The following is a 22919-nucleotide window of genomic DNA, read 5'->3' on the forward strand; positions in this document are numbered from 1 at the left end:
ACCTGACAGTCTGACACCCACCTACATTCCCGACTCGCCACAGCTGACTTTGCTTGAGGAAGCGTCCTTGAACTTCGCGCCATGCCGTTTTCTTTATTTTTTAAGCCGCCCTTTAGCTCGACAAGAATTAGTTAAATGAATAGATGAAAATTTTAAATTATTTAAACTCGATTCAAAAGGAATTCATTTGAATTCGACTCAATAAATAAATAAATTTTATTTAAATTTTATTAAAATAATAAAATAAATTTGAACATTTTGATATTTGTATTGATTACGTTGGTTTACACCAAATGTTGGAAAATACTCTCCTCCTCTAAAATAAGATTGGACCAGCCAAAACTTGCGTGTCTTCCTAATGGCCAAAACTTGGGTTTCTTGAATGAAAGTTGATTTATTCTCTATTCCAAAAAATAATAATAATAATAATAACAACCACAGAAACTCATTGCTCTTCAAGCTCCTGGCTGGAAAAGCGTTAGAAAGCAAGATGATTAATAGTGGATTGAAACTTTAGTCCTCCCGGAAAAGAAAAATAAAAATAAAAATTAGTAATTTCTAGTTCGACATGGTCAAAAAGCAACTAATACTGGGCCATAAGAACCAATTTCGAAGATTCACTCCTGAATTTGTCAGAACCTGAGGAACTATTGGCCAATCCATATACAAATTTGTACTACAGGTTGAGAAACAGTCGGTCGTTGCGGTTAAGATTAACTTCTCTCTAACATGGTTCGAAGACTCGGCCGAGTCGTCAGGTTGCGACGAAACGATACTGAGATACGTGACTCGCCGAGACGTTACTGTGAAGGGTTGAAACGGTCGAGCCTCACCAAGTCACTCCGAGTCATCTCGAATTTTTATTATTTTTACTAATTTTTTAATTATTTTTATTTATCATATTTTTTACAATTTTTAAAATATTAAATATTTTAAAAATTCGCGTCTCGTGAAGACCGCGATCGATATACCGAAACCGATGTGAAACGATCCACGCTGCGATCGCGATTTTGAACCATGCTCTCTAATGCGCCCAGATTCATATAGCGGTACGTAACGTCAGTGCAGATAGACTAAACAGACATAGGATGGAACTCTTTCATCATGTCCTAAAATTTTCAAACCCTTTTTTTTTTCCCCAAAAAAAGGAGCCTCAAGTAATTGTCGGTGCAATTGGAATTGAAAACCAAGCAATTGAACGTGGAAGTGGAATGGTGGATGGCTGGGATTCTCCGTCCCTAGCCACAAACAACTGGTGGCACGAAGAGACCCAGGTGGTGTTCATTTTTTCCTCCTAGCACTAGCGCGCGACCCAAATTGAAAGTTGACAGAGACCTTTATTAATTGCTGCTACCATGCACTCCATTAGTGTACCAGTGTAACGGTGGCCCACAAGGAATAATCCCAACCTCTTTTTTTTTTATAATTTTTCCTCTCCGCGAAATTATTAGGCGGGAGTACCTGCGATTTCCACTTTGGACTAATGTGGTTTGGTCCCATTTTACTGAAAGCTGTGGAGCACATTTTCATAGGTGGTGGGATCTAGGAAATTTGTTGTAGAATCATATTTTATTATATTTTTTTTTCACAAATATTACTTTTTTGCTCTCATAAAATTCAATAAGTATTAATTGAATAATATAACAAATTTGAAAACTCAAAATGCAAAAAAGTGAGATTTTTTTATGAATTTTCTGCTTTTTAAAATTTTTTTATTATATATTATTTTTTGAGATTATTGTATTTATATTTTACTAAATTAATAATTATTGAATGTTAAGGAAACAAAAGAACTCAATATAAGGTTTATGAACGAGAGTTGATAATATAATAAAAAGTGGGACAAAGAGTGATACAAGAACTCGAATGGAAGATTCGTTGCGAATTTATGACTCCAGGCCCTCCACGGATGGATTACAAGTCTTTCTACAATGGAAATGCAGAAAAATACACCAGAAGAAAATGACTACCCTGTGCCACCTACTGCCACTTGTATGTACTAGGAGATGTTCATCGTGCTCGCGCACGGTGGCAAGTTACAGGTGTGCCCAATTGAGAGTATAGTAAATATTTATTTCAGAAGGATTTATTGGACAGAGAACTTATTTATCTTGGTTGAAATATTTTTTAATCCTGCAGGTTACTTTATATTTAAAGAGATAGTCAGAACATTTAAAATTCCTGGTGTACGCTAAGTATGCAAAGAAAATGAATATGCTATAATTTTAAAATGTCCACATGAGAAGTTAATGCATTTAGTTTCAGTTGGATTGATAGATATTTTTCTTCTTCCCCAAAAACGGATGACACTACAGTGAGTCTACGGAGAGGAGAAACTCCAAAGTTCGAGTCCCAAATAACCGTGGTAAAGAAAAATGACATAATCCAAATACTTTTTCTTTTTCTTATCCTATAACTTGTGATATGACAAAATGTTTTCAGGCAGCTGTGTGTTGTGGGCAACTTTTTCCAGTAGTAGATTTTTTTCATTTGTTAAGTTTAAGCTGGTAAAGAAAAAGGAGTTATGGAGAATGGAATAATACGTGAGCAAAAATAGTCCTTATACTACATGCTGAAAAAAGAAACATGGCACAGGGATTTTTCATGATGTAGCCAGTGAACATATATATAGTTGTCCATGCACTTGAAGAGATGTATATTGTCGGCTAGTATTAGTAATTCACTAAAAATCAATAATGTTCCCTGAAGAGGTGATTTATGGTGGGTAGCTGAACCGACCAAAATCAAGCTCCTCTGAGATGAAGTGAGGTGTATCCTCGTGTCCGAAGTGAATGGCGGGGCCTCTCCCCTGGGATCACTCCGACGATCAAGTTAGTACGAGAACGAGAGAAAAGCAGTAGTATTGTCAGATGAACAGTATGCTTACTTGCGAAATGTACAGGAGGGGTATTTATAGAGTGGGAGTGGAGGTCAGGACGGAGGGTTCATGCTGGTGGGACCCACGTCCTGACATTACGGCTCTGTTCCCTGCCAGGAGGCCTGACTCTGACACTGTAGCCGCCTGGGCTGGATGACGGGGGTCCTGCGCAGTAGTCATTAAGATCACTCAGTGCTTTTCAGACAAAGCACTGGTCCTGAGCGTTGTCAGGGGTGTTGACATAATCGGCGTCTAGCCGAGGTGGTAGCCAGGGGTGCAGAGGTCATCCAAGTAGGAGACCATGGACCGAGCCGAGCTCAGGGTCCGGATCGGGGAATGGCTGTGTTCGTGTAGGAGACGAAACGAGGTCACCTCGGCAACAAGGTACTGCCGAGGTGAGCACCCTCATTCCCATTATACATTCTTATTTAACCAATAAAATCGCACAGTAGCGGTATGTAATATAACATAACTAGCAGAATTACATGGGTCATTGTCATATCTCAGGCACCAAGCAAAAATTATCTACCAATTTCTTATCTACACACTATAAAGCAAGAAGGGTAAGACAAAAATAGCCAAACACATGTACACTATTGTCAAGATGTGTTACTTTTAAACTTAAATACAATTTCCTGCAGTAATTTAATATAATATACGGTTGTAATTAATAAATGGCAGAACTATAGTAATCCGATATAATATTATTATTATTAAAATTGCATGGGCTCTTGACATATTCTATAGACTGGGCAAAAGTTATCATCAAGCAATTTCATTTTTTATCACACTATAATTTGATGGTAATTTGATATAATATATTATTAGTAAAATTACATGCGCTGTTGACATATTCTATAATTTGGGTAAAATTTGTCAAGCAATTTCCTATTTATCACACTACAATATAAACCCAAGACAAAAAATACCAAAAAGGTGTATATGGGCGGCAAGTTCTAGTAATTCATTTAAGTTATTATCTCTTTTTAATAGGAAGCTAATCATCACTTCCCTGCTTTCAACAGCTCGATAGAAAACATTCTGCCATTCTATAAGGCTCTTAGTAATATGTAATAATTGCTGCTGGGTTCCAAAGACAAAGAACGTTTGATGTCTTGTTTGGTTCCTAGGACAGGAGACGCATGGCACTGAGTCCTTGCAACAATAGAAAGAATACGACAAAAAGAAAGAACAAATACAAGTACAAACAAACAAAACAACAAAAAAAGAATTCTAGAGCATGGGCAACTCTCACAACCCACACGTGAGGAAGACATGGATGGAGGACAACCATGCTTTGGCACCCTCTTCCCAGTTTATATACATTCTTTAAATGACTATTAGGCCTATTTGATAACTAGCTTTAACACTTAAATTTAAAGAATTCAAATTTTAACATATTCAGATTGTTTGATAACTCAAAATTGAACATCTAAATTAATTACTGGATTTTCTAAACAAAACTTATTCCTAAAATTAAGTGATAAGTTATTCACTTATCACTGAATATAATATGCACTCAAATATATTAGATTTAATACTTAATAATTCAATAATTTAATGAATTCAAATTTCAGATTTCAGATTTCAATTTTTAAATTTCAATTTTATCAAACGCACCCTAAAGGAGCTTGGGTGTGCCTTAGAATCTTGACTAAATTACACAAATATTTTTTTTTAATATAAGGATCAAAGACCACTATAAAACATAGAGAAATTCAAGTTAATTTTAATGGTTTGGCTTTAGATGATCTTGCATGCATTTGTAAAGACTTGTAAAATTTGTGTACTACGTCTTCTATGTAGTGGTGCGTTTGAGCCGAGTCGAAACTCGAGTAGGTAAAATAACTAAACTCGAGATCGAGTTTTTAGAATTCATGTTCGAATTCGAACTCGACTTCAATTTACGTTATTCGAGTTTGAACTCGAGTTCGAGTTTAATTAAATCTAATCAATTCAAATCAAACTCAATCGAGCCTATTCGAACTCAATCAAGTCTAATCAAACTCACGTAATAAAAATTAATTTTTTACATATAATTTTAAATAAAGGATATTATTGACATTTCATAATAATAAATATAAAATTTTAAAATATATATTATAAAAAGCTCGATTAGGTTCGTCAAACTTTCGAGTGTAAAATATTGAAGTTCGAGCTTGACTTGCTGCTTCATAGCCGAACTGTTGACTGAATAGTTTACGAGTTTGAGTTAAGTTATTCGGTCCAACATGAGCCCTACTTCTATTTGTATAGGAATGATTTTTTTTTTTTATCAAATTCAACGACCAAAATCTGTAGAAGAAGATATTTTATCTATTCAAACTGTACAAAAACTAAATTAATTCCTATCAACTTAGTTATTCAAAATTTCATTGTAAAAAATAAAAAAAAAGCTTATGCTTTAGTACAGAACATCCTTCCATCCATTAGAACCACAAAACATATTCTATGAAATTAGCACAATAATATTTGATATTTAATGTTTGCTTGGATTTAGTAGTGACTTTATAGATTGAGTTGTGATTAGTTTTGAAATAAATATTGTAAGTGATTTGTGATTTACCTTTGCAATTTAATTTGTTTAAGTTTGGAGGTTGATTTGTAGTTGGTTTTGGATTTAGTTTTGAAATGATGCAAACTTCTTACAGTTATATGTAGATAGTCTCGAACCTTATTTTTGTTGGGTCTTTTTTTTTTTTCTCCTCCTCTTCCGAGTAGATTCAGGCTGGATATGAGATCCATCGAACCTGATTCCAGGACCGTAAACACAAGATTCGTAGGGTAAACGGATCGGGTTAGGAGCTGGTACATTATAACGGGTTAACTTGTATCCAACCCGTTGAAAGGCCTACTCCGCGGGAACCCCCACGTTTTGGGTGTGTAGAAAGCATCCACTTGCAGCGGGACTTTTGGCCCTATTGCCACGTTTTATCAGTTTCTGCTGCTACTGAGAAGAAATGAGTTTCCAAAATTGGGCACGCTTTTTCTGACGCCACGTTGCTAGTGTAAATCTGCAAAATTGGTCCAGTTGAATTGATCCCGGAGCTGCAGAAGCGGTCGTTGGTTGGTGGCAAGTGGCAACAGAAGATGCGCGGGGTTCGTTAAGACTTGGATTACTACTATTGCTGCCACTGCTAAACACATACTCTTAACACTCGACTCGTCCATCAATTCACGGTCGGAGTCACGATGGGAAACTGGTGGTCGGATACCAAAGAACCACCACCGCCATTGGTGTTGGTTCCGCCGCTCTTCGATTTCCCTCCACTCGCTGCTCGTACTAGGTTTGCTTTTACCCATAATTTATTTTATTTTCTTTAAATGCTGCTCGATTTTTGCTATTTATAAATATCTGCTCCATGCGTGCAAGCGAAATTGAAGTTCCTCGCAGCAGGTCTTGAATTGATTGTCTAATGTTGGGTATCTATGGATGGGGGATTGTGGGGCAATGCAGGATGCTGGAGTCATCCTACAATTTGTTGTTTGGCAAACTTCCATTGAGGTGTTTGTTTGAGGATTATTTTGAAGAGTCCAAGCATTTTAGCACCAGGATCATGCTTAAGCCCATTGATGATCCTCACGTGGATTTGATTGCTACTGTATCCATTTCCACTTTGTCATTTCATCACTCATTCACAAGTATATTAAACAAGAGATTTGTTTTTGATCCTCATACCATGTTAATGTTGGTGAAAAAAACTTGAAGTTATGTGTGTTGTTATTAATATTAAGCTAATTTCAACTGAAAAAGGATATTTAACCGGTGAAGCCAAGCCTATTTGACACATTTAACAGGTGCGTAATATATCAGAAAATATAACTTTTTTAACGCACTATTTCCTTTAATTTGGGGCTGGCTTGATAATTTGAGAGAATTTATGAAATTCTTCATTTCCCACTCATTTAGTCAAATAGTCAAACACATGGAGTGTCACTGTCACAGAATCGGAGTAGTAGCGCTAGGAAGTGTGATTTGTGGTTCCAGTGCAGTTTGATAACTATACAAAGCAGTGATTCGAGAGTAGTTGGTTCCTTAGCCTGTTTAGGTGATGGGTCCACTTGACCAGAAGCCCGAGGAAAGAATTGTTGGAAATGCCCAGTTTCGATGGCAGAGGTATGGTCTATTTCAGTACTTCTGTTGTTTGCGTTCTGCCATCCACTTTAGATTCATGTATCGTTCATCTTCTTAAATGAAGTTGACGTTCTGCAGTGATGTTGACGATCCTCATACATTCATGGACCTTTCTGTATCAAATTCTGATCCGTAAGGCCAATGTTTTTGTTTCAACTCTTAGTTTGCTTGCCTGTTCAGGGGACTTCCACTTTCTAAGAAACTATTGCGTGCCGTTCATGTAGGACTCTGCTAATTAGGTCGTGTGCATATTATCCTAGAATGGGTTTTGGAGCCTTTGGCATCTTCCCTGTGCTTCTGAAGAAGAGGTACCAAGTTCGTAATGATTTCAACTTAGTTGATTTGATCCCCATATTCCTGTTGTTATCATGAGAAAGTTGTTGACATTGCAGAGTATCATCGGAAGATCATGGTGTTATGGGTTTGAGATATGGCTCGTCAAATCTTTCAGTTGGAGCTACAGTTATGCCTTTTTCATGTTAGTGATCTCCTGCTGCATCACTGATTTACTTCCGTTGTACTTTTTGGCTCCTTGTGTTCTGGAAGCTGTGAGCTGAATATTTTGGCTTAGCTGCTATAAAATTCCTAAATTCCTTTTTTCTGGTGTATCCACATGGGCTCAAGGGAATGTGGTCTGGACCCTAGTCCTTCATGTTTAGTCCTTTCCCTCTTAACTTGGAATCAGACAACCTCTGTTTCTTGATTTAGATGACTCACAGCTGAACATACTGATTTTTCAACTTATGAATATAAACATGTATTTTGGCAAAATTTCCTACATGGGCCCTAAATGATATTATCTTGTTTATTCTAGTGGGAGATGAGTTTCCAAGAAGTGCTTGGTTGGTAAGCAAGATGGGAAGGTTGATGGCAGGAGTGCAATATGAACCCCAGTGTAAGTTTATTTGAAATAAGAGTCATTGTTTTTCTTGATTAATGCTTGAGGTACAATTTGTCAAGCATAGGGTCATAATAACATGTGAAGATGGTTCCGTGTGGTCTTTGAATGATAGGAACGGAATATCAATCTATCAGATTCTTGATGATATCTATGCATATGATTTCTCTATAATCTGCTGATTTGACACAGTTGGAAGCAAGGATGCAGCAAGATATAAAAACTTGGCTAATTGGAGCTGTGCTATTGGTTATGGGCTAGGATCAGGCAGCCCTTTGAGTCCATCCTTCAATTTTGGTCTTGAACTAGCTAAAAATTCGCAGGTTTTTGCCTTTCAGCTTTGTGTAATTCTCTTTGTGCCTGTATTTATTTGCTCAAAGTACTACTGCTAACCTACTTTTTAATGTATCTTCTAGTGGTATACAAATATTCTTTTCCTGCATATTAGTTTGTACCTTTTTCTGTCACTTACATGATTTTTTTGAAAATACTCACTGCAGTTCATTGCCTCATTCTATCAACATGTGGTAGTCCAAAGACGTGTATGGCTTCTCTTCCTACCCTAACTCTCCTTCCCTTTGCTCTGTTCTGTCTCTCTCTCTCTCTCTCTCTCATATCTTTCTTTTTTTCCTCACTATGTATTTGATCCTCGACAAACTGATATTGATAGATAATGGTATGGTTTGAACAAAGTTTCTATAGTTCTTTGATTCCATGTTCTTGCTTAGACATTTACTTGGAGATTAATTTGGAAGATGATACTGACAGGAAGTAATTTATGCAATGTCATAGGTGAAAAATCCACTTGAAGAAGATGAAGTAGTTGGAATCACTAATTATATTGACTTTGGTTTTGAGTTGCAGACAAGGTATTTTTGAGTAACTAAATGAATTTTGCATTCTAGAATATGTTTGAAGTTCCTAATAGACAGCTCAGCTAGAAGGGGTTTTTCAGTTATTTGTTATTCTTTTTATGCTTAGAGTTGATGATGAGAAGACCTCCAACAGTATCCACGACTCAACTTTTCAAGTTGCTGCATCTTGGCAAGCCAACAAAAACTTTTTGCTTAAGGTAACAACTGCTTGTGTTGTTATGCAATTTGTTTCGGTCACCAAAGTTTTCGGTTTCTAACTGTTTGCATCATCTTTCGCAGGGGAAGGTGGGACCTCTAAGTTCATCTCTAGCTTTAGCTTTTAAGTCATGGTGGAAACCTTCTTTTACTTTCAGCATTTCAGGTACAGCTAAACAAAAGGCATTGTTGATTTGGATCCTTTTCCTCACTCTTACTAATCATATAGTTTTCATAATCTAGGGCACTGGTAAATGTGATATAGAGATAAGATGGTGTAAGATGGCAATTTCATAGTCCTTATAGATCCTCCGCTAGTGATGATCTTTTGTGTCCAAACCTTGTTAAACTGTTGTGCTATATCTTTGTTGGTGTTGACTTTTGTATTTCCTTTGTAGCATCCAATGTTGAAAATTTTTCCTGGATAACAACGTACCACTTTGGTTGGTTGTCTCTTTGGGTTAAACTTTTCTGGTGCTATACTGGGATGTACTCGCTTGTGGTCTGTCTTCTTGTACTAAATGCTCTCAGAAGCAACTTCTTTTTGCAGTGTTTTAACTCTCAAATTAAATCACTGTCAAAGTCATTATTCATAATCCTCTGCTGTGTACAAGTTCAGAGTCACTTCTCTGATGCTAAAAGAGTCATGTTATTTATGCCGAAGCTGTGAAATTGGGAAGTTATTTGTGCTTGAGGTCTTTTGATTGTTTTCTACACATATAATTTGCACTCTTCATTGGAATATCTACTAGACCGTATATAAGTCCTGTCTCTCAATTGTCAGATAAACTGAACTGTTTCTGAATAGTGTTTCTGTTGGCTGCCAGCAACCAGAGATCGTTCAAAAAGAGAAACAGCCTTTGGTTTTGGCATTCGTGTTGACAGTCTTAGAGAAGCGAGGTTGGTTATCATGTTGATCTTCTTGTCCTTTGTGTTATTTAAAGCCCAATGGCTGAGGGCAGCTGGAAAGTGCATTCTCCTGTGTTACTTGAATTTCTGGCTTTGTAAAAATGGGAAGCATGATAAATGAGAATGAGTTTCTTAGGAGTTAATACTCCTACAAATACCACGTTTTGCCACTAATTTCAAGTCTCTTGATTTTTCGTCCGGCTGGATCCTTGAGATTTTACTTACACAAGAATAATTTATTGAAGAGAAAAAACCTTGAAATTTTCCTGATAGTTTTCTACTCCTGGGAAATGCAGTTATCAGAGGGCCGATCCAAATTTTGTGATGCTGACACCAAACAAGGAGCATCTGGCGGAGGGCATACACTGGAAAATTGGGAAGAGGCCTGTGCTACAATCTGACGTCAATTCTGGGAATTTTGATGGCATACCCAGGGAACTGAGACCCTTGGGCAAAATTTTGTAATCTGAGGCTTAGGCAGCTATAGCTATTAGTGCTACAGGAGCAGGGGATGCACCGCACGACAGAGTGAACATGACAAACTGAGAGATTTTTTCATATTTTAGAATCACCACAAGTTTCGGACTTTGCAATATCTCTCTCCTCCTTCATACGTTGTAACTTCTCCGGATTATTTTCCTGTGTAATTTTTTTTTTTTTTCAATCAATGCTTCTAAGACTAGAAGCCGAGAATGACAACACTGTAAAACCACCTCTGGAGAAGGAGTGGTACTGCTTGCTTGCGTCTTTACATTTTGCTATGGTGTAGAAGTTTTATCTTTATGTACTAAAAAAAGAAAGAGTCTCTGTCTGGTAGAAATGACGAGAAAAATGCCAATTTGAAGAGTCTGGAAGTGGAGAGTTAGTTACTGGTGGGGCCCGCTGCAATGGCAATTAATTATTATTATTATTAGTATCAGTACTTCGACGAGTGGACTCGTAATTCCAGTTATTTTAAACTTGACCGTATCCGCTCCTTGAATCTAGTACGCTCCATGATCGTTGAAGGAATGGGCCCCCTGACGAGGAAACAAGGTTGCAGCCTCACTAATGTGGAAAGCACATAGGATATACTCACTCACACGCACATGCTAGTGCTCAAGGCACGCTAGAATGTGTGTTCATTAGCTAATAAAAGAAATTCATACCATATTTTTAGGCTATATTTGAAATAATTTTCTAGAGAATTAGTTTTATGTCGTAATAGTAAATGTGTAGAAAATTTGCTAAAATAAAATATATAAACAAATAATTATTTAGTAGTAATTTATAACTATAACTAATAGTTGTTAATAAAAATTAAGATTTATTAATTAAGTTGAAAAACAAAATAATAAAAATATACATATTAGCTGGAAGAGGGATACATTGGAAGTTGAAAACGGATAGTTATTAAGGGTAGTTTAAGCAGCAAAAAAAATTATAAAAAAAAGTTTACACCATATGCCTTTCTTCCCTTTTATATAGCATCTTTTTTATGAGCACGTCCTAAGTATGTGCTTATATGGAGAAAATGTATGATTATTTTTTCGTATTAAGCTACATATCATGGTAAATACATGTGCATTTATTTGAAAAATTTATAGTTTTTACTTTAGAGGAAGATATTTAAAATTTATAGTTTTTACTTTAGAGGAAGCTATTTAAAATCATGATGGAGAAAAAAGTGAGGATGTGAGAGAGTTATGATGGAAAGAAAAGTGGGGATGCGAGGGAGTTAGTGTGAAAAAATTATAATTAGATCTGAATGAAAAAAGTGCTTGCTTTATGAAATGTTTTTCGGGAATATATTGGGACCAATTTGCCTTATAATTAAGGATAAATTACGAATTTTAAAAAGTAACATCGTGTGTTTATGGCTTTATACAATACAATATGTTACTCTCCTAGATATATATATTTTTTGATCCCCTGTTTTTTTAGTGTTTTTAAAAAACTAGTTTTTCAAATATAATAAAAATTTTTAAAAAGTACTCTAAAAGGTAATCTAAAAATTAGTTTAAATTTTTTTAAATTTTAAAAAATATTTCAAAATATATTCTAGAAACTCTTATACTCTTAAATATCCCAAAATATTTTCTAAAAATATTCTAAAATATACACAAAAAACTCTGTTACAGCAAAATTTTTCAAAAACACCCTAAAAATAGCTAATCCAAACGATATTAGCCAGAGTACTGCATTAGTATTAGTATTGGTATTATTTTATTATTTATTAATGGAAAATGCTGTAATACTCTACTACTAGAGTATGTGAACCTGAGGTAAGCAAGCAGTCTCTCTCTCTCTCTCTCTCTCTCTCTCTGCGCAGGGGAATGGCTGCTTCTTCTGCCCATTCATTTGTCACTGCAACGCCCACGAACACCTCGTGGCTTTCGCGCCTTTCAGCTCCTCCCAGCTCCATACTACTCAAATTCACCCTATCTACTAGGGCCCTCTATTATCGGAGAAGCCTGGCCAGTGGTACTGGTACAAGTAGTACTAGTCCTCTCCTTCCAATTGTCTGCGCTCTTGGCAGTAATTCTAGCTCGAGCTCCAGCTACCTCTCTGACGAGTCCGACGAAAAATCGAGCATCAAAAAGCAACTATTGGACTCGCTTTTTGTAGCCTGCGCTTCTCTGGCCTTATCTTGCTCCCTATTTCTCTCCGATGTTGCTCCGGCTTCAGCATTCGTAAGCACAACAACGCCCAAGAAGTTGCAAAGTGATGAGCTGGCTACAGTTCGTCTTTTTCAGGAAAATACACCTTCAGTTGTCTACATCACCAATCTCGCTGCCAAGTAAATGCTGCACCTTCTCCAACTATTGGGATTAGTACTAGAATTTATTTTCATTTACATATCTGTTCGAAATGCAATCTGGGTCATTGATGATTCATGTGCCACAATGAAGGCCTGGAATTGGGTTCTTGAATTGGAAGTGATGATGATGTTATATTTTGGTCAATGCTTTCGTTTGTGGTTTAGTATTCCTTGACAGTTCTAAGGGGTCGATCAGGTTTTGATTGATTAGCACCCATGTGTGTTTCAGGCAGGACGCATTCACACTGGACATATTTGAGGTACCTCAAGGGTCAGGATCGGGCTTTGTGTGGGATAAGCAGGGTCACATTGTCACCAACTTTCATGTGATTCGAGGTGCATCCGATCTCAGGTTAGTTACTTCGCATCAGCACATCCTTGTTTGCTGCTTTGAGTTTGAGGGCTCTTTTCTTCTTTTTGGCTAGACACAATATTGAACGCATGCTGTGGGCTTTACTGTGCTTGTATCTGTAAATAGCTATTTGTTCTATTATCTCAAAGAAGGATATCAGTAAGTGTGAGGATGCCAGAGCATATTTTTGTGACAATCCTGTAATCATTGAAAGCCAAAAGTAGTCGTATCCTCGAAACACTTGAAATTGCAGGCAGATAAAACTTTTTCCGTGACAACTTTTTTCTTCCTCATAGTGTCTTGTTATAATTCAGGGTCACACTGGCAGACCAGAGCACTTACGATGCAAAAATTGTTGGGTACGACCAAGATAAAGATGTCGCTGTGCTGCGGATTAATGCTCCAAAAGACAAGCTGAGACCTATTCCAATTGGTGTGTCTGGTGACTTACTTGTTGGCCAAAAGGTCTTTGCTATTGGTAATCCTGTAAGTATTTTCTCCATTGCTACCAAAGATTCTTGTTCGACCAGATATATTGCTTTCTGCTGGAAATGTTTGTTCTTCTTCAAAGGTAGCTCATAGCTGAATTTCATTATACTTATTGAGCTTAAAAGAGAAGGGGAAAACACTAATTTGTTTTGGCTTACCAATGGAAAGATATCAACTTCCACTTATGCCAGATGTGTTTTTCCTGGTGGTGTGATATTTGTTCAAAATATGGGCATAGATTAGAAGCACAATATGATCAAGGCCTTATAAATGCTGGACACCCATCTTTGGGTCCTGCAGGGCCATGTTACAGCTCTTTAGGTTTCTCTTGTTAACTATTATTCCCTCAACCAGGCAAAACCAAGTTCAGTTCCTAACCCTGCATATAGTGATCATCTTCAGGCTATCTAAATTTTTCACCCACATCCATGTTTAGTTTAATGCACTTTCTTCTAGTTTAACAAAGTGATTTAGTGATTTATATGCTCATACATCTCATTTTGCAGTTCGGCCTTGACCATACACTTACAACTGGTGTCATCAGGTATGCTTGCACTTGTTTCACTTATTCAGAAGTTGATTTTTGTCAAAGTTGAATTCATGTAAGCTTTTCCTTTGGCAGAAAATCGCTGAACCTTTACTGCACGGACATACACTTTTCTTTCTTTATTTCCCTTTTTTTCATTTTGAACAGAAGTAAACGTGGTATGATTTAGCTTCTTAATAAAGAATGTATGCAGGTCTTTTGGGCTCCCATATTTTTAACTGTTGTCCTCTCCTAAAAGATAGGATCTCACTATGTGCAAGGTGTGTGTCGTACCACAATTGAAATTTGAATGGAGTAAGTAAGATAAATGACAGTCGCCTCAAGCTTATCCTTAACATTATTCTAGAGGATTTCCTCATTCTAAGTCTGTGAGATGCATCTGAAGGCCGGGTATTAAATATCAATGACAACAATATTGCATCAATTTCCACAATTATTAATTTGGTACGAGTTATGGGAGTATATGACCTAAGTATTTTCTATCTGGAATAGTTTAGTTAAAGGACACTCATGTTGCATAAGCTTTCTCTAAATTGTTGCAAGTGTTTAAATGTAGTGGGCTTCGAAGAGAAATAAATTCTGCTGCTAGTGGCCGTCCAATTCAGGATGTCATCCAGACAGATGCTGCAATAAATCCTGGTAATAGCGGAGGACCACTTCTTGATAGTTCGGGAAGCCTTATTGGGATAAATACAGCTATATATTCTCCATCTGGTGCATCTTCTGGGGTTGGATTCTCAATTCCTGTTGACACTGTGAGTTCATACTGGTCATTAAGGTCATGAGTTTACAACTAGACGGGTTTACATAGATGTCAAGGTAAAATGTCCAAAAAGCGTATCATTTAGAAGTCACCCATTCACTTATTCAAGGAGAAAAGTTCTGCAGGTTGGTGGCATTGTTGATCAATTGGTGAAGTTTGGGAAAGTCACTAGACCAATTTTAGGAATCAAGTTTGCACCTGATCAGTCTGTAGAACAACTGGGAGTTAGTGGGGTGCTTGTCTTGGATGCTCCTCCAAATGGTCCAGCTGGAAAAGCAGTAAGTGAATTCTTTCCTCTCTTCTCATGCTACTGCTGACTCTGCCTCTCTTTCTGTTATTGGGAGTCTTCTGAGTTTTCCATTTACCCATTTGACAAAAGTTTCTAAATCAAATCAGTGAATTCATTTTTTGTAGGGTCTCCAGCCAACTAAACGTGATTCTTTTGGTAGACTTATCCTGGGAGATATTATAACATCTGTTAACGGGAAAAAGGTCTCTAATGGTAGTGATTTGTACAGAATTCTTGATCAATGTAAAGTGGGCGAAGAGGTAAGTGCAGAGTTATGTTGCCTCTCTCTCTCTCTCTCTCTGCTGATTGTGGCAGTTTTTTGGACTAAATGATTGCATACACTACTGTGCGCTAAGACTTGGCACTTAATCTGATCCAAGGTTATTGTTGAAGTGCTGCGCGGTGATCACATAGAGAAGATCCCTGTAACCCTCGAACCAAAGCCTGATGATGAGACATGATGTATCAGGACCGCCCCTGAGAATATGTATACCACTAGGAAATTTGATTATCTTATGTGTCTAGTATTTCTGATGTTCAGATATTGTACGTGGCACATTCATATACTGCTATTTTTGTGCTTTTAGTTGCTTCATCAGTCTGGTGGTGCACTGTACAGCTATGGAGCTACCTTAAGCTACGTTAGCTTGCTGGTGCTCCAGCCACTATTTCCTAAGAATGCATGGAAAGCAGAAGAGAAGTTTTAAAGAGAAACTTCCTGAGCTTCTTTTCCTCCAAGTGGTGTATACTGGTCATAGGGGAGTAGAAGTAGATTTACTTTGTAAAAGCTAACGAAAGCGTTTATCATTACTCTGTGCTGGCCAAAGAAGTTAAAGAGATAAGATCAGGAAACAAAAAGGGTTTAGGAGAAGGCATGTGGACCGGGATTTGTTGGCTTTAAGATATGTTGCAGTAAACAAGTATCTACAGCTAGACCAAGGCGTTTTTTCTAACTTGCTGCTGGAAATGAATTAGTAATTTGGGTATGGCTGTCATGTTACGCTTGAACTCCTCAGTCCGCATGGTTTTAACTCGTAAGCGGTTAAGGCAGAACATTTTAAGCTGCTGCTTGAGGAGTACCCAAGCATTCTCCAGTTTTATCAGGGAGAGTCTTCCGGGGTCGAAACTAGTAAAAGAGGTGAAAGAGGTGTAGAACATGGGGTCCTGGATCGCTGGCTTGAGGATCTAAATGTCGTGGCTGAGTACTAAGAGCTGGATCATCGAGTTGATCCTGGAGTTAATTTGGCAACTTAGGATGTGTGAATTGGTGCAATTGTCTATTATTATAAGACTATTCATGAATTTTTTTTTTCTTTCTTCTTGTTGTCGGTCTTCAATGCAGTCAGATGTAACAATACCATATGATTTCAAAACAAGTACCCCACACCCACACAAGCACAAGATACACCTCACCGATAACTCTGTATCTGCCCATTTCGCTATCAAGTTTACTATCAGCATTTCGATTTGTGTATCAGTCGATTTGGAACCACCAGCCATTGGGTTGTTGGCCACCGTTAATGCATTAAAGTTTGGTGGGATGGGAGGTAAGGGTTCAAGGCGGGTGCGTAGTGCATCCGTATGGTTCAGTGGTGATTCAGTTCCTTTCGGATTATCTTTAGACCTCTTCAGATCCTCCCCCTCCCTCTAATGTAGGATAATCTATCGTATCAACAAAAAAAAAAAAAACAGAAGTCGATTTGGGTTGCGCCAAAAGTTTAGTACTAACATTTGCTGACGGTGAAAAACGTAGCATCCGAAGGACAAGCAAATATGTGTTAGAGCCAAAGCAGGAGTTGCATGATGTATAAATGGATTTACATGCATGCATCTCTTCCCGGAATTGGTTTTCCAAAGATATGATCGCATTAGAGTCCGGTTTACAATTCCGGTATGTATTATTGGGGTGGCATTAGATTTTACAACTGAATTGGAGATCATATTTCATGCAACTGTTGTTTATATATAGTAGTAGTGGTAGTAATACAAACTACAGAGTGAAGAGGACATCGTCTGCAGAATGGCCGTTACTGTCCCTACCTAGTAGAGCTTCCAGTGGAGTACGGTAGCGACATCCCTTACCTAGCAAATGCAAGGAAACCTTTTTTACTACAAGATAAGATACCGGGGCACTGAAGAATGCAAGTGAATTATAACTATAGATGATGGAAGGGGGCTAGTAGTCCTCTTTATTTTCAAGAAAGGAAACCCTTTTAACTACAGGATAAGATGCTGAGGCACTGAAGATCTGGATTACACATTAGTTATGATTTTGCCCTTTTAGGAGGAAAATCCAGCATGGCTTCCGCATGAGGGAACAAAGATGTGGTAACTGATTATGGTTGAGTTCATACAGATACTGAAGGAGAAAAGTTGAATTCAAGTCCCCAGAGCTCAAACGATCCTTGAATAAAATCGTAGTAACCACCCTTCACTGCTAGAGTTCTCTTCACCAACCCATCTCTCACAAATGGATATGTTAGCAAGTTTCCAAGCGATACATTCACAGTTTCCTGCACCATGTTCCATTAACATGTTACCCACATGAAGCCATTTTTTTTCTTTTTTTTCTTTCAAACAGAAGCAAGTTTAAGTGAAGCCAATATCCATGGTTGCTGCACTAAAATAGTAAATACCTTTTCAGCGAGTACAATCTGCTCAGGTAAAGGTTTGCTGCCATGTTCTGTTTTCACCTTTGCCCTCGCAGGTAAACCAATTTTGACCCAATCTTCAATGAAGTCACTGCAAATTACAATATTTGTTTTGAGTAAGGAATGCATTTTTAGTACACTATTATTCAATTTCTAGTTGATTTTGCGCCCAATTTGCAAAAACCAACAGAGAGGGTGGTGGCGCAAAGTCGCAAACCATGGGGCAGGTGCTTCACCAACATTAGTTGGAGCTTTCTTGCTCTCTCTTTTACATTATTTTACGTATACGGTCATCATGTTTTATCCTTTTCTGAACTTGAGAAATGCCACTACTGTTTGAAGTGTTAAAAAGAAGAATTGAAACTTACGTGGAGGTGGTTCCATCTTCTGGAATAGACATCAGGCCCTTAATCCCTCCACAGGCGCTGTGCCCGATGACCACAATATTCTCCACCTGTGGAGTGAAAATTGGTTAATATAAAGAAATGCAGAAAAAGTTGGGAGTGCACATTTGGAGAGTCCAAGGAGAGCATACGAGATCAAACTGTCGACAAGAAGTTGTCATGTCATAGAGTTTGCAAGCTCTCCCTTTTAACTCAAAAAAAAAGAAGAAGAAGAAGAAATGTATCGCTAGACGATGAATTCCCGTTTTTTCCCTAAAGTTTTTATACTTTGAGGGGGAGATTCGAAAGAAAGTACGAGTTTTTAAGCTTCACCTTGAGATGCAAAACTGCAAATTCGATTGCAGCCCCAAATTCAGAATGCTTCAACTGTCACCCACCAAAAAAAAAACAAAATAATTACCGAGTTGGAGATATAAAATTCATGAATTTGTGAATCTCTAAGCGGGGCACATGAAGAAGTAGACTTATTAATTCAGGTAACCTGATCATATGGAGGAACCAAATTTGCAACACTTCGGACGATGAATGCGTCCCCTGGTTGGAGGCTCAAAATGAGTGAGGGGTTAACCCGAGAGTCCGCGCATGCCACGATCATATACTGTTACATAAGTATTCATTTACTCCCAGGTTGAGGAGCAGCTGAAGTATGCAATACTAGCAGAAGTATCCGATAGAAAGATTGATCCTATCCATATATAGTTGTGTACCTTTGGGCTCTGGCCTTTAGCAAGTTGGCCGAACAAGGCTGGATTTGTCCTGGCTCGTACAAAAATGTTACATAAACGCGTGACGCGATCGAATTTCTAATTTCTTGAGGTGCAACACTACTAAGGACTTAACGAATGCTAATTATCTGTTCTTACTCATATTTCTCCCTTTTGAACCGAATGAAGCCTGTTTTCAACTTCTCGACTGCATCGAAGGCTTTGGTGTCAGTTGTTTGCAACTCTGCAGTGATTTGCTCAATTTTTGCAGCTGCAACGGGTCCGTACCCTACCTTTTCGCTGCAAAACAAGTTTAATGCTGTGAGACGTGTACCGTGTTTCTTCTGCCATTCTTCACAAGAGCTACTTTGCTACAACAAGATCAATATTCTGTTTTTGTATTACTCCCGAGTATCCTGTTTTTAGACCCGCCGGGAGGGGGAGAACAGGGCAAGATCAGAACATAGAATAAAAAGTAATTGAGTCCTGCACTTCACACTATTTTGTACTATCAAGAACTTAATAACGAATGGTTGCAGGCGGCTACGTATTCATCTGTACTTGCTTTTTAAAAAAGATCAAATGATCACTATTGAGAAATCATAGGTGGATAATTCTGTCCATGTTTAAAGATGGGCAAACCTGAGAAGCTTCTGAAGTCCGACAATGGCCTCCTCATACTCTTCTTTTGACATACCTTCCCTCTGCAATTTCCCGGTGCAAAAAAAGGTTTATTCTTTTTTTTTTCCACAAACAAGAAAAAAGGTTTATTCTTTAACTGGTACAAAGAGAAGAGAAAGTTTGAAAAGGCAAATGTCAAGGAAGAGACAGAAAGAGTTCAAATTGTCACAAGCTTTAAACCAGTATCATTAACATGAATCAAGAAACTGCTTTGCAAAAGTTTTTTTGTATGCAGTCGTGACTCGTGAGATGTAGATATATGTTGCTTTCATACTCAATAACTATCATCTAATGTTTGTTAACCATGACATGATCATGTATGTGGATTTTGGGAGCGCCTAGTTCATGTTAACTGCCATGAAGAAGACAACTCTAAAATGCAGAAACCATTCGTGATTTCAATAGGATAATTTATTGACCCTTCCATTTTGCCATCACCGCCTGGGTAATGGTCCCAAGAAAAATAGGCTATAGAAATTAGCAAGACAATAAAAAGGGTTTGCTTAACTCAGAGTGTGGGAGCCATTCCATAACAGTTGTGAAATGTTTAGTTGACATCAGAAGAATGACGTGTGGCAGTATTTAGAAACAGAAACATTTTTGTGGAAATTATGTAGATGTACACAGGGCAAGACTGTAGGAAACAAATCTGGTAGTGTTGTTCTGGGCATATTCTGTTGCATATGGGCATTGACATGTACTTCCCATTCCATAAATGATTAGTACTACAATTTTACGTGCATGGCTAATTTCTGCCTAAAAACAAAAAGTTGCCGTACGCATGTTGGTCGTGAAAGAGTACCAAAAGAGGTATCAATTGTGGGTCAGCTTGAAAAAACAACGGTACACCATAATACTGTCGCTTGTTGAAATAGGAACCACAGAGTAGTAGAAGCGTGAAAAGAAAAAAGAAAAAAAAAAGAGTACCAAATTTGGGCTGAAGACGGAAGCTGGTGCAGCAAAAACAGGCTCGTCTCTGATTAGACGAGGCAGTGAAGGTGATGATGATTCAAGCTTGGCAAAAACAGAGGGTCGTAATGTGGATGATGTTTTGAGTGAATTCTGCTGGGCAGAGGCGTTGGCGGAGACAGAGGCGAAGCACCAGCCGTTGATGGAAGCGGTCGACATTGTGCCAATGGTTCTTTCTGTGGTGTGGCTTTATACCTACGTACCTAACCCTCCCCTCCCCTTTCCTTTATGATCAATCAATCACCATGCAATGCATGTCCTCTCTTTCTCTCTCTCTTTGCACTAGCAGCGTGCGTGCATCATACAAAGCCATCGGATAACGAAAGCGAAAGCCGGGGAAACGAGAGCTTCTACGTTTGAGGATGAGGTTTGGACGTTGGAGATTCATTCAATTCTGCTCCCCTTCTGCCTCCACATATACCCGTATTTGCTTAAACTAATCACCCAACAAATCAAATGTCTTGCTGACTTCTGGGGGAAATTTTTAGGCTGGCCTTACTGGTATGAAGATGATCATGACCCCAGGGGTGGGGGGGGGGGTGTAAAACGCAACATATTCCTATTTCCCGACTACATTAATAATGTACGTTCACAAGGGCTATTTATGAAGTTAATGCCAATGTAAGTTTGTTGGTTTGGCTAGTTTTCATACGATAATGTTATTTCTTCTTCTGGGAATGGGACATGGGGACTCAGCACAGGTCACACCCACGGGTCACCACTTTCCTATAACAAATTAACGTTTGACTTGCAACATCCTATGGTGATCTAATCCGGGACTAATTAACTTGGGATGCCCATCTGCAAATCATTCTGGACTAGGGAGATCGAATACTCTCATTTAACCCAGAACAAAATTCTGGGAAGCAACAGACCAGAATCGGGTTAAAATTGAACTAATCACGTACTTGTTCTTTCTTTCTACTCGTCGTAGATAAGATGGGTCACTTTCTGTACCACGAAATTGAGAACAATTCCGTAGCTAAAAGTGGGGAAAATGATGGTCTCAAGTGAAGAGGTGTGATGACAGGTGTCTGGATTAATCCAGGAGGTGAATGAATGCATGGACACAATTAATGCCTGAGGAGGCATAGAGGGGATGGGCTGAAAATCGAAATCAATTAGTTGGATAAAAACTGAAGAGAATCGAATGGTGCAGGGGAGACGGGTGATGAATGAAGGATCGATGAGGCGGGTGCTGGGATAAGGTCCTATCTGGAAGACATGGTTCCTAGTAGTTCATTTCATGGATGTAAAGGTACTTATCTGCTGCCGCGTATTTTGAGTGGTTTCCTTTAGGAATGCGTCCATTTCTGGCCTGTGATGCGGCTGAGGGTCTGCACCTTTCAGAACTCTGAGGATAGATTAAAAGAGATTTGTTTGCTTTCAAAGAAAAAATAAATAAGGCTTTTTACCCTTCCCTGGAAATAAAGAACATTCATGCTAACAACCCTTCTGGGATATGTGTTTGGTTATCCAGAGCATTCCCTAGACCAAACGGAGCATATATTATGCGCAGACTTAAAAGAATCTTCTTGAATCACAGAGAGTTCAGCCATGCTTCTAACGATATATATATATATATAATTTAAAAAAAAAAAAAAAAAGAAGAAGAGAGAAATTCAAATAGCTTCTTTCCCAAAAAGGGAAAAAGATAGCACCAAAATCAAAGTGATTGATAATTGGCGTAGTAGCCAAGAAAAGAGATGAGAATGGTTTCTCATCTCGGGCTCGAAACTGTAGTAGGGAGGGAGAAGAATGGATTTCGGAGTATAGGAAAGGAGGCGACTGCAGAATGCAGATGCGAGAAGCTGGAAGCACATTTTAAAAGTGGCACCATATTTATCCATTCCCCCGCAAAGGTGTGAGATTGAGCATGTAAACTTATGGCCACCTCAACATGTCAACATATTTCTGTCATAATTTCAACATCCATTCGTCATTTGCCCCTAGCGCTCTGCTGCTGCTAGTACAACTCTCTTTCTTCTTCTTCTCCTTCTCCTTCTTTTTTTTTTTTTTGGGGGGTGGGGGGGGGGGCTTTTTATTTTGATTTACTTTTTAAGAAAGAAACACTTTGACGACACTACAAGTGCGCATTTCCAGGCCCAACCAACAGGAGGAGGTAATTCCTAGGCCCATTTAAAGGGCAACAGCACAAAGAAAAGAAAGCCTTATTGCTGAAATGTTACTCGGTCCGGAATACTAGCAATCGACCAAATGGGACAAACATATTAGCAGGAAAATTGCATTGACATTATTCATCATTCTCAAATGCAAGAATATGCTCGAGCCCTTATTGTTGGTCACTTCATATGATTGGCAGCACCGTATCACTCTTGATTTTGATGAAAAGCAGTTCATTCAAATAATCACACTGTAG

The 22919-nt window shown here is 38.2% G+C and overlaps 3 protein-coding genes across 3 annotated transcripts; 2 read left to right on the plus strand and 1 right to left on the minus strand.

Moving 5' to 3' along the window:
- Positions 1-5633: 5633 nt before the first annotated feature.
- On the plus strand, positions 5634-10647 carry LOC113751055. Its single transcript, XM_027294908.1, has 14 exons — positions 5634-6165; positions 6336-6480; positions 6928-6995; positions 7092-7145; positions 7238-7321; positions 7406-7491; positions 7828-7908; positions 8104-8234; positions 8412-8453; positions 8704-8780; positions 8893-8983; positions 9066-9147; positions 9809-9881; positions 10187-10647. The coding sequence occupies exons 1-14, from the start codon at positions 6071-6073 to the stop codon at positions 10353-10355; spliced, it is 1278 nt and encodes a 425-aa protein (XP_027150709.1). The 5' UTR covers positions 5634-6070; the 3' UTR covers positions 10356-10647.
- A 1515-nt stretch (positions 10648-12162) lies between these two features.
- LOC113751054 (protease Do-like 1, chloroplastic) lies at positions 12163-16432 on the plus strand. Its single transcript, XM_027294907.1, has 8 exons — positions 12163-12669; positions 12920-13042; positions 13357-13528; positions 14038-14075; positions 14635-14833; positions 14967-15119; positions 15256-15390; positions 15511-16432. The coding sequence occupies exons 1-8, from the start codon at positions 12206-12208 to the stop codon at positions 15589-15591; spliced, it is 1365 nt and encodes a 454-aa protein (XP_027150708.1). The 5' UTR covers positions 12163-12205; the 3' UTR covers positions 15592-16432.
- A 613-nt stretch (positions 16433-17045) lies between these two features.
- LOC113753357 (carbonic anhydrase 2) lies at positions 17046-21032 on the minus strand. Its single transcript, XM_027297488.1, has 10 exons — positions 20498-21032; positions 19532-19593; positions 19049-19189; positions 18893-18941; positions 18667-18783; positions 18498-18551; positions 18150-18235; positions 17767-17872; positions 17485-17643; positions 17046-17212 (listed from the first exon to the last, which is right to left on the minus strand). The coding sequence occupies exons 1-10, from the start codon at positions 20696-20698 to the stop codon at positions 17171-17173; spliced, it is 1017 nt and encodes a 338-aa protein (XP_027153289.1). The 5' UTR covers positions 20699-21032; the 3' UTR covers positions 17046-17170.
- Positions 21033-22919: the final 1887 nt, after the last annotated feature.

The sequence above is a fragment of the Coffea eugenioides genome, chromosome 11 (genome assembly GCF_003713205.1).
Source record: "Coffea eugenioides isolate CCC68of chromosome 11, Ceug_1.0, whole genome shotgun sequence".
Taxonomy (NCBI): Eukaryota; Viridiplantae; Streptophyta; class Magnoliopsida; order Gentianales; family Rubiaceae; genus Coffea; species Coffea eugenioides.

Coding starts and splice junctions, on each gene's coding strand:
- LOC113753357 (XM_027297488.1), bottom strand. CDS start 20,698: ATGTCGACCGCTTCCATCAACGGCTGGTGCTTCGCCTCTGTCTCCGCC. Junction 18,552..18,666: donor TGGTTCCTCCATATGATCAG/GTTACCTGAATT, acceptor GGTGGGTGACAG/TTGAAGCATTCTGAATTTGG. Junction 18,236..18,497: donor TTGCAGTTTTGCATCTCAAG/GTGAAGCTTAAA, acceptor TTCACTCCACAG/GTGGAGAATATTGTGGTCAT.
- LOC113751055 (XM_027294908.1), top strand. CDS start 6,071: ATGGGAAACTGGTGGTCGGATACCAAAGAACCACCACCGCCATTGGTG. Junction 7,909..8,103: donor AGTGCAATATGAACCCCAGT/GTAAGTTTATTT, acceptor GATTTGACACAG/TTGGAAGCAAGGATGCAGCA. Junction 8,235..8,411: donor AACTAGCTAAAAATTCGCAG/GTTTTTGCCTTT, acceptor TACTCACTGCAG/TTCATTGCCTCATTCTATCA.
- LOC113751054 (XM_027294907.1), top strand. CDS start 12,206: ATGGCTGCTTCTTCTGCCCATTCATTTGTCACTGCAACGCCCACGAAC. Junction 13,529..14,037: donor TCTTTGCTATTGGTAATCCT/GTAAGTATTTTC, acceptor CTCATTTTGCAG/TTCGGCCTTGACCATACACT. Junction 15,391..15,510: donor AATGTAAAGTGGGCGAAGAG/GTAAGTGCAGAG, acceptor ATCTGATCCAAG/GTTATTGTTGAAGTGCTGCG.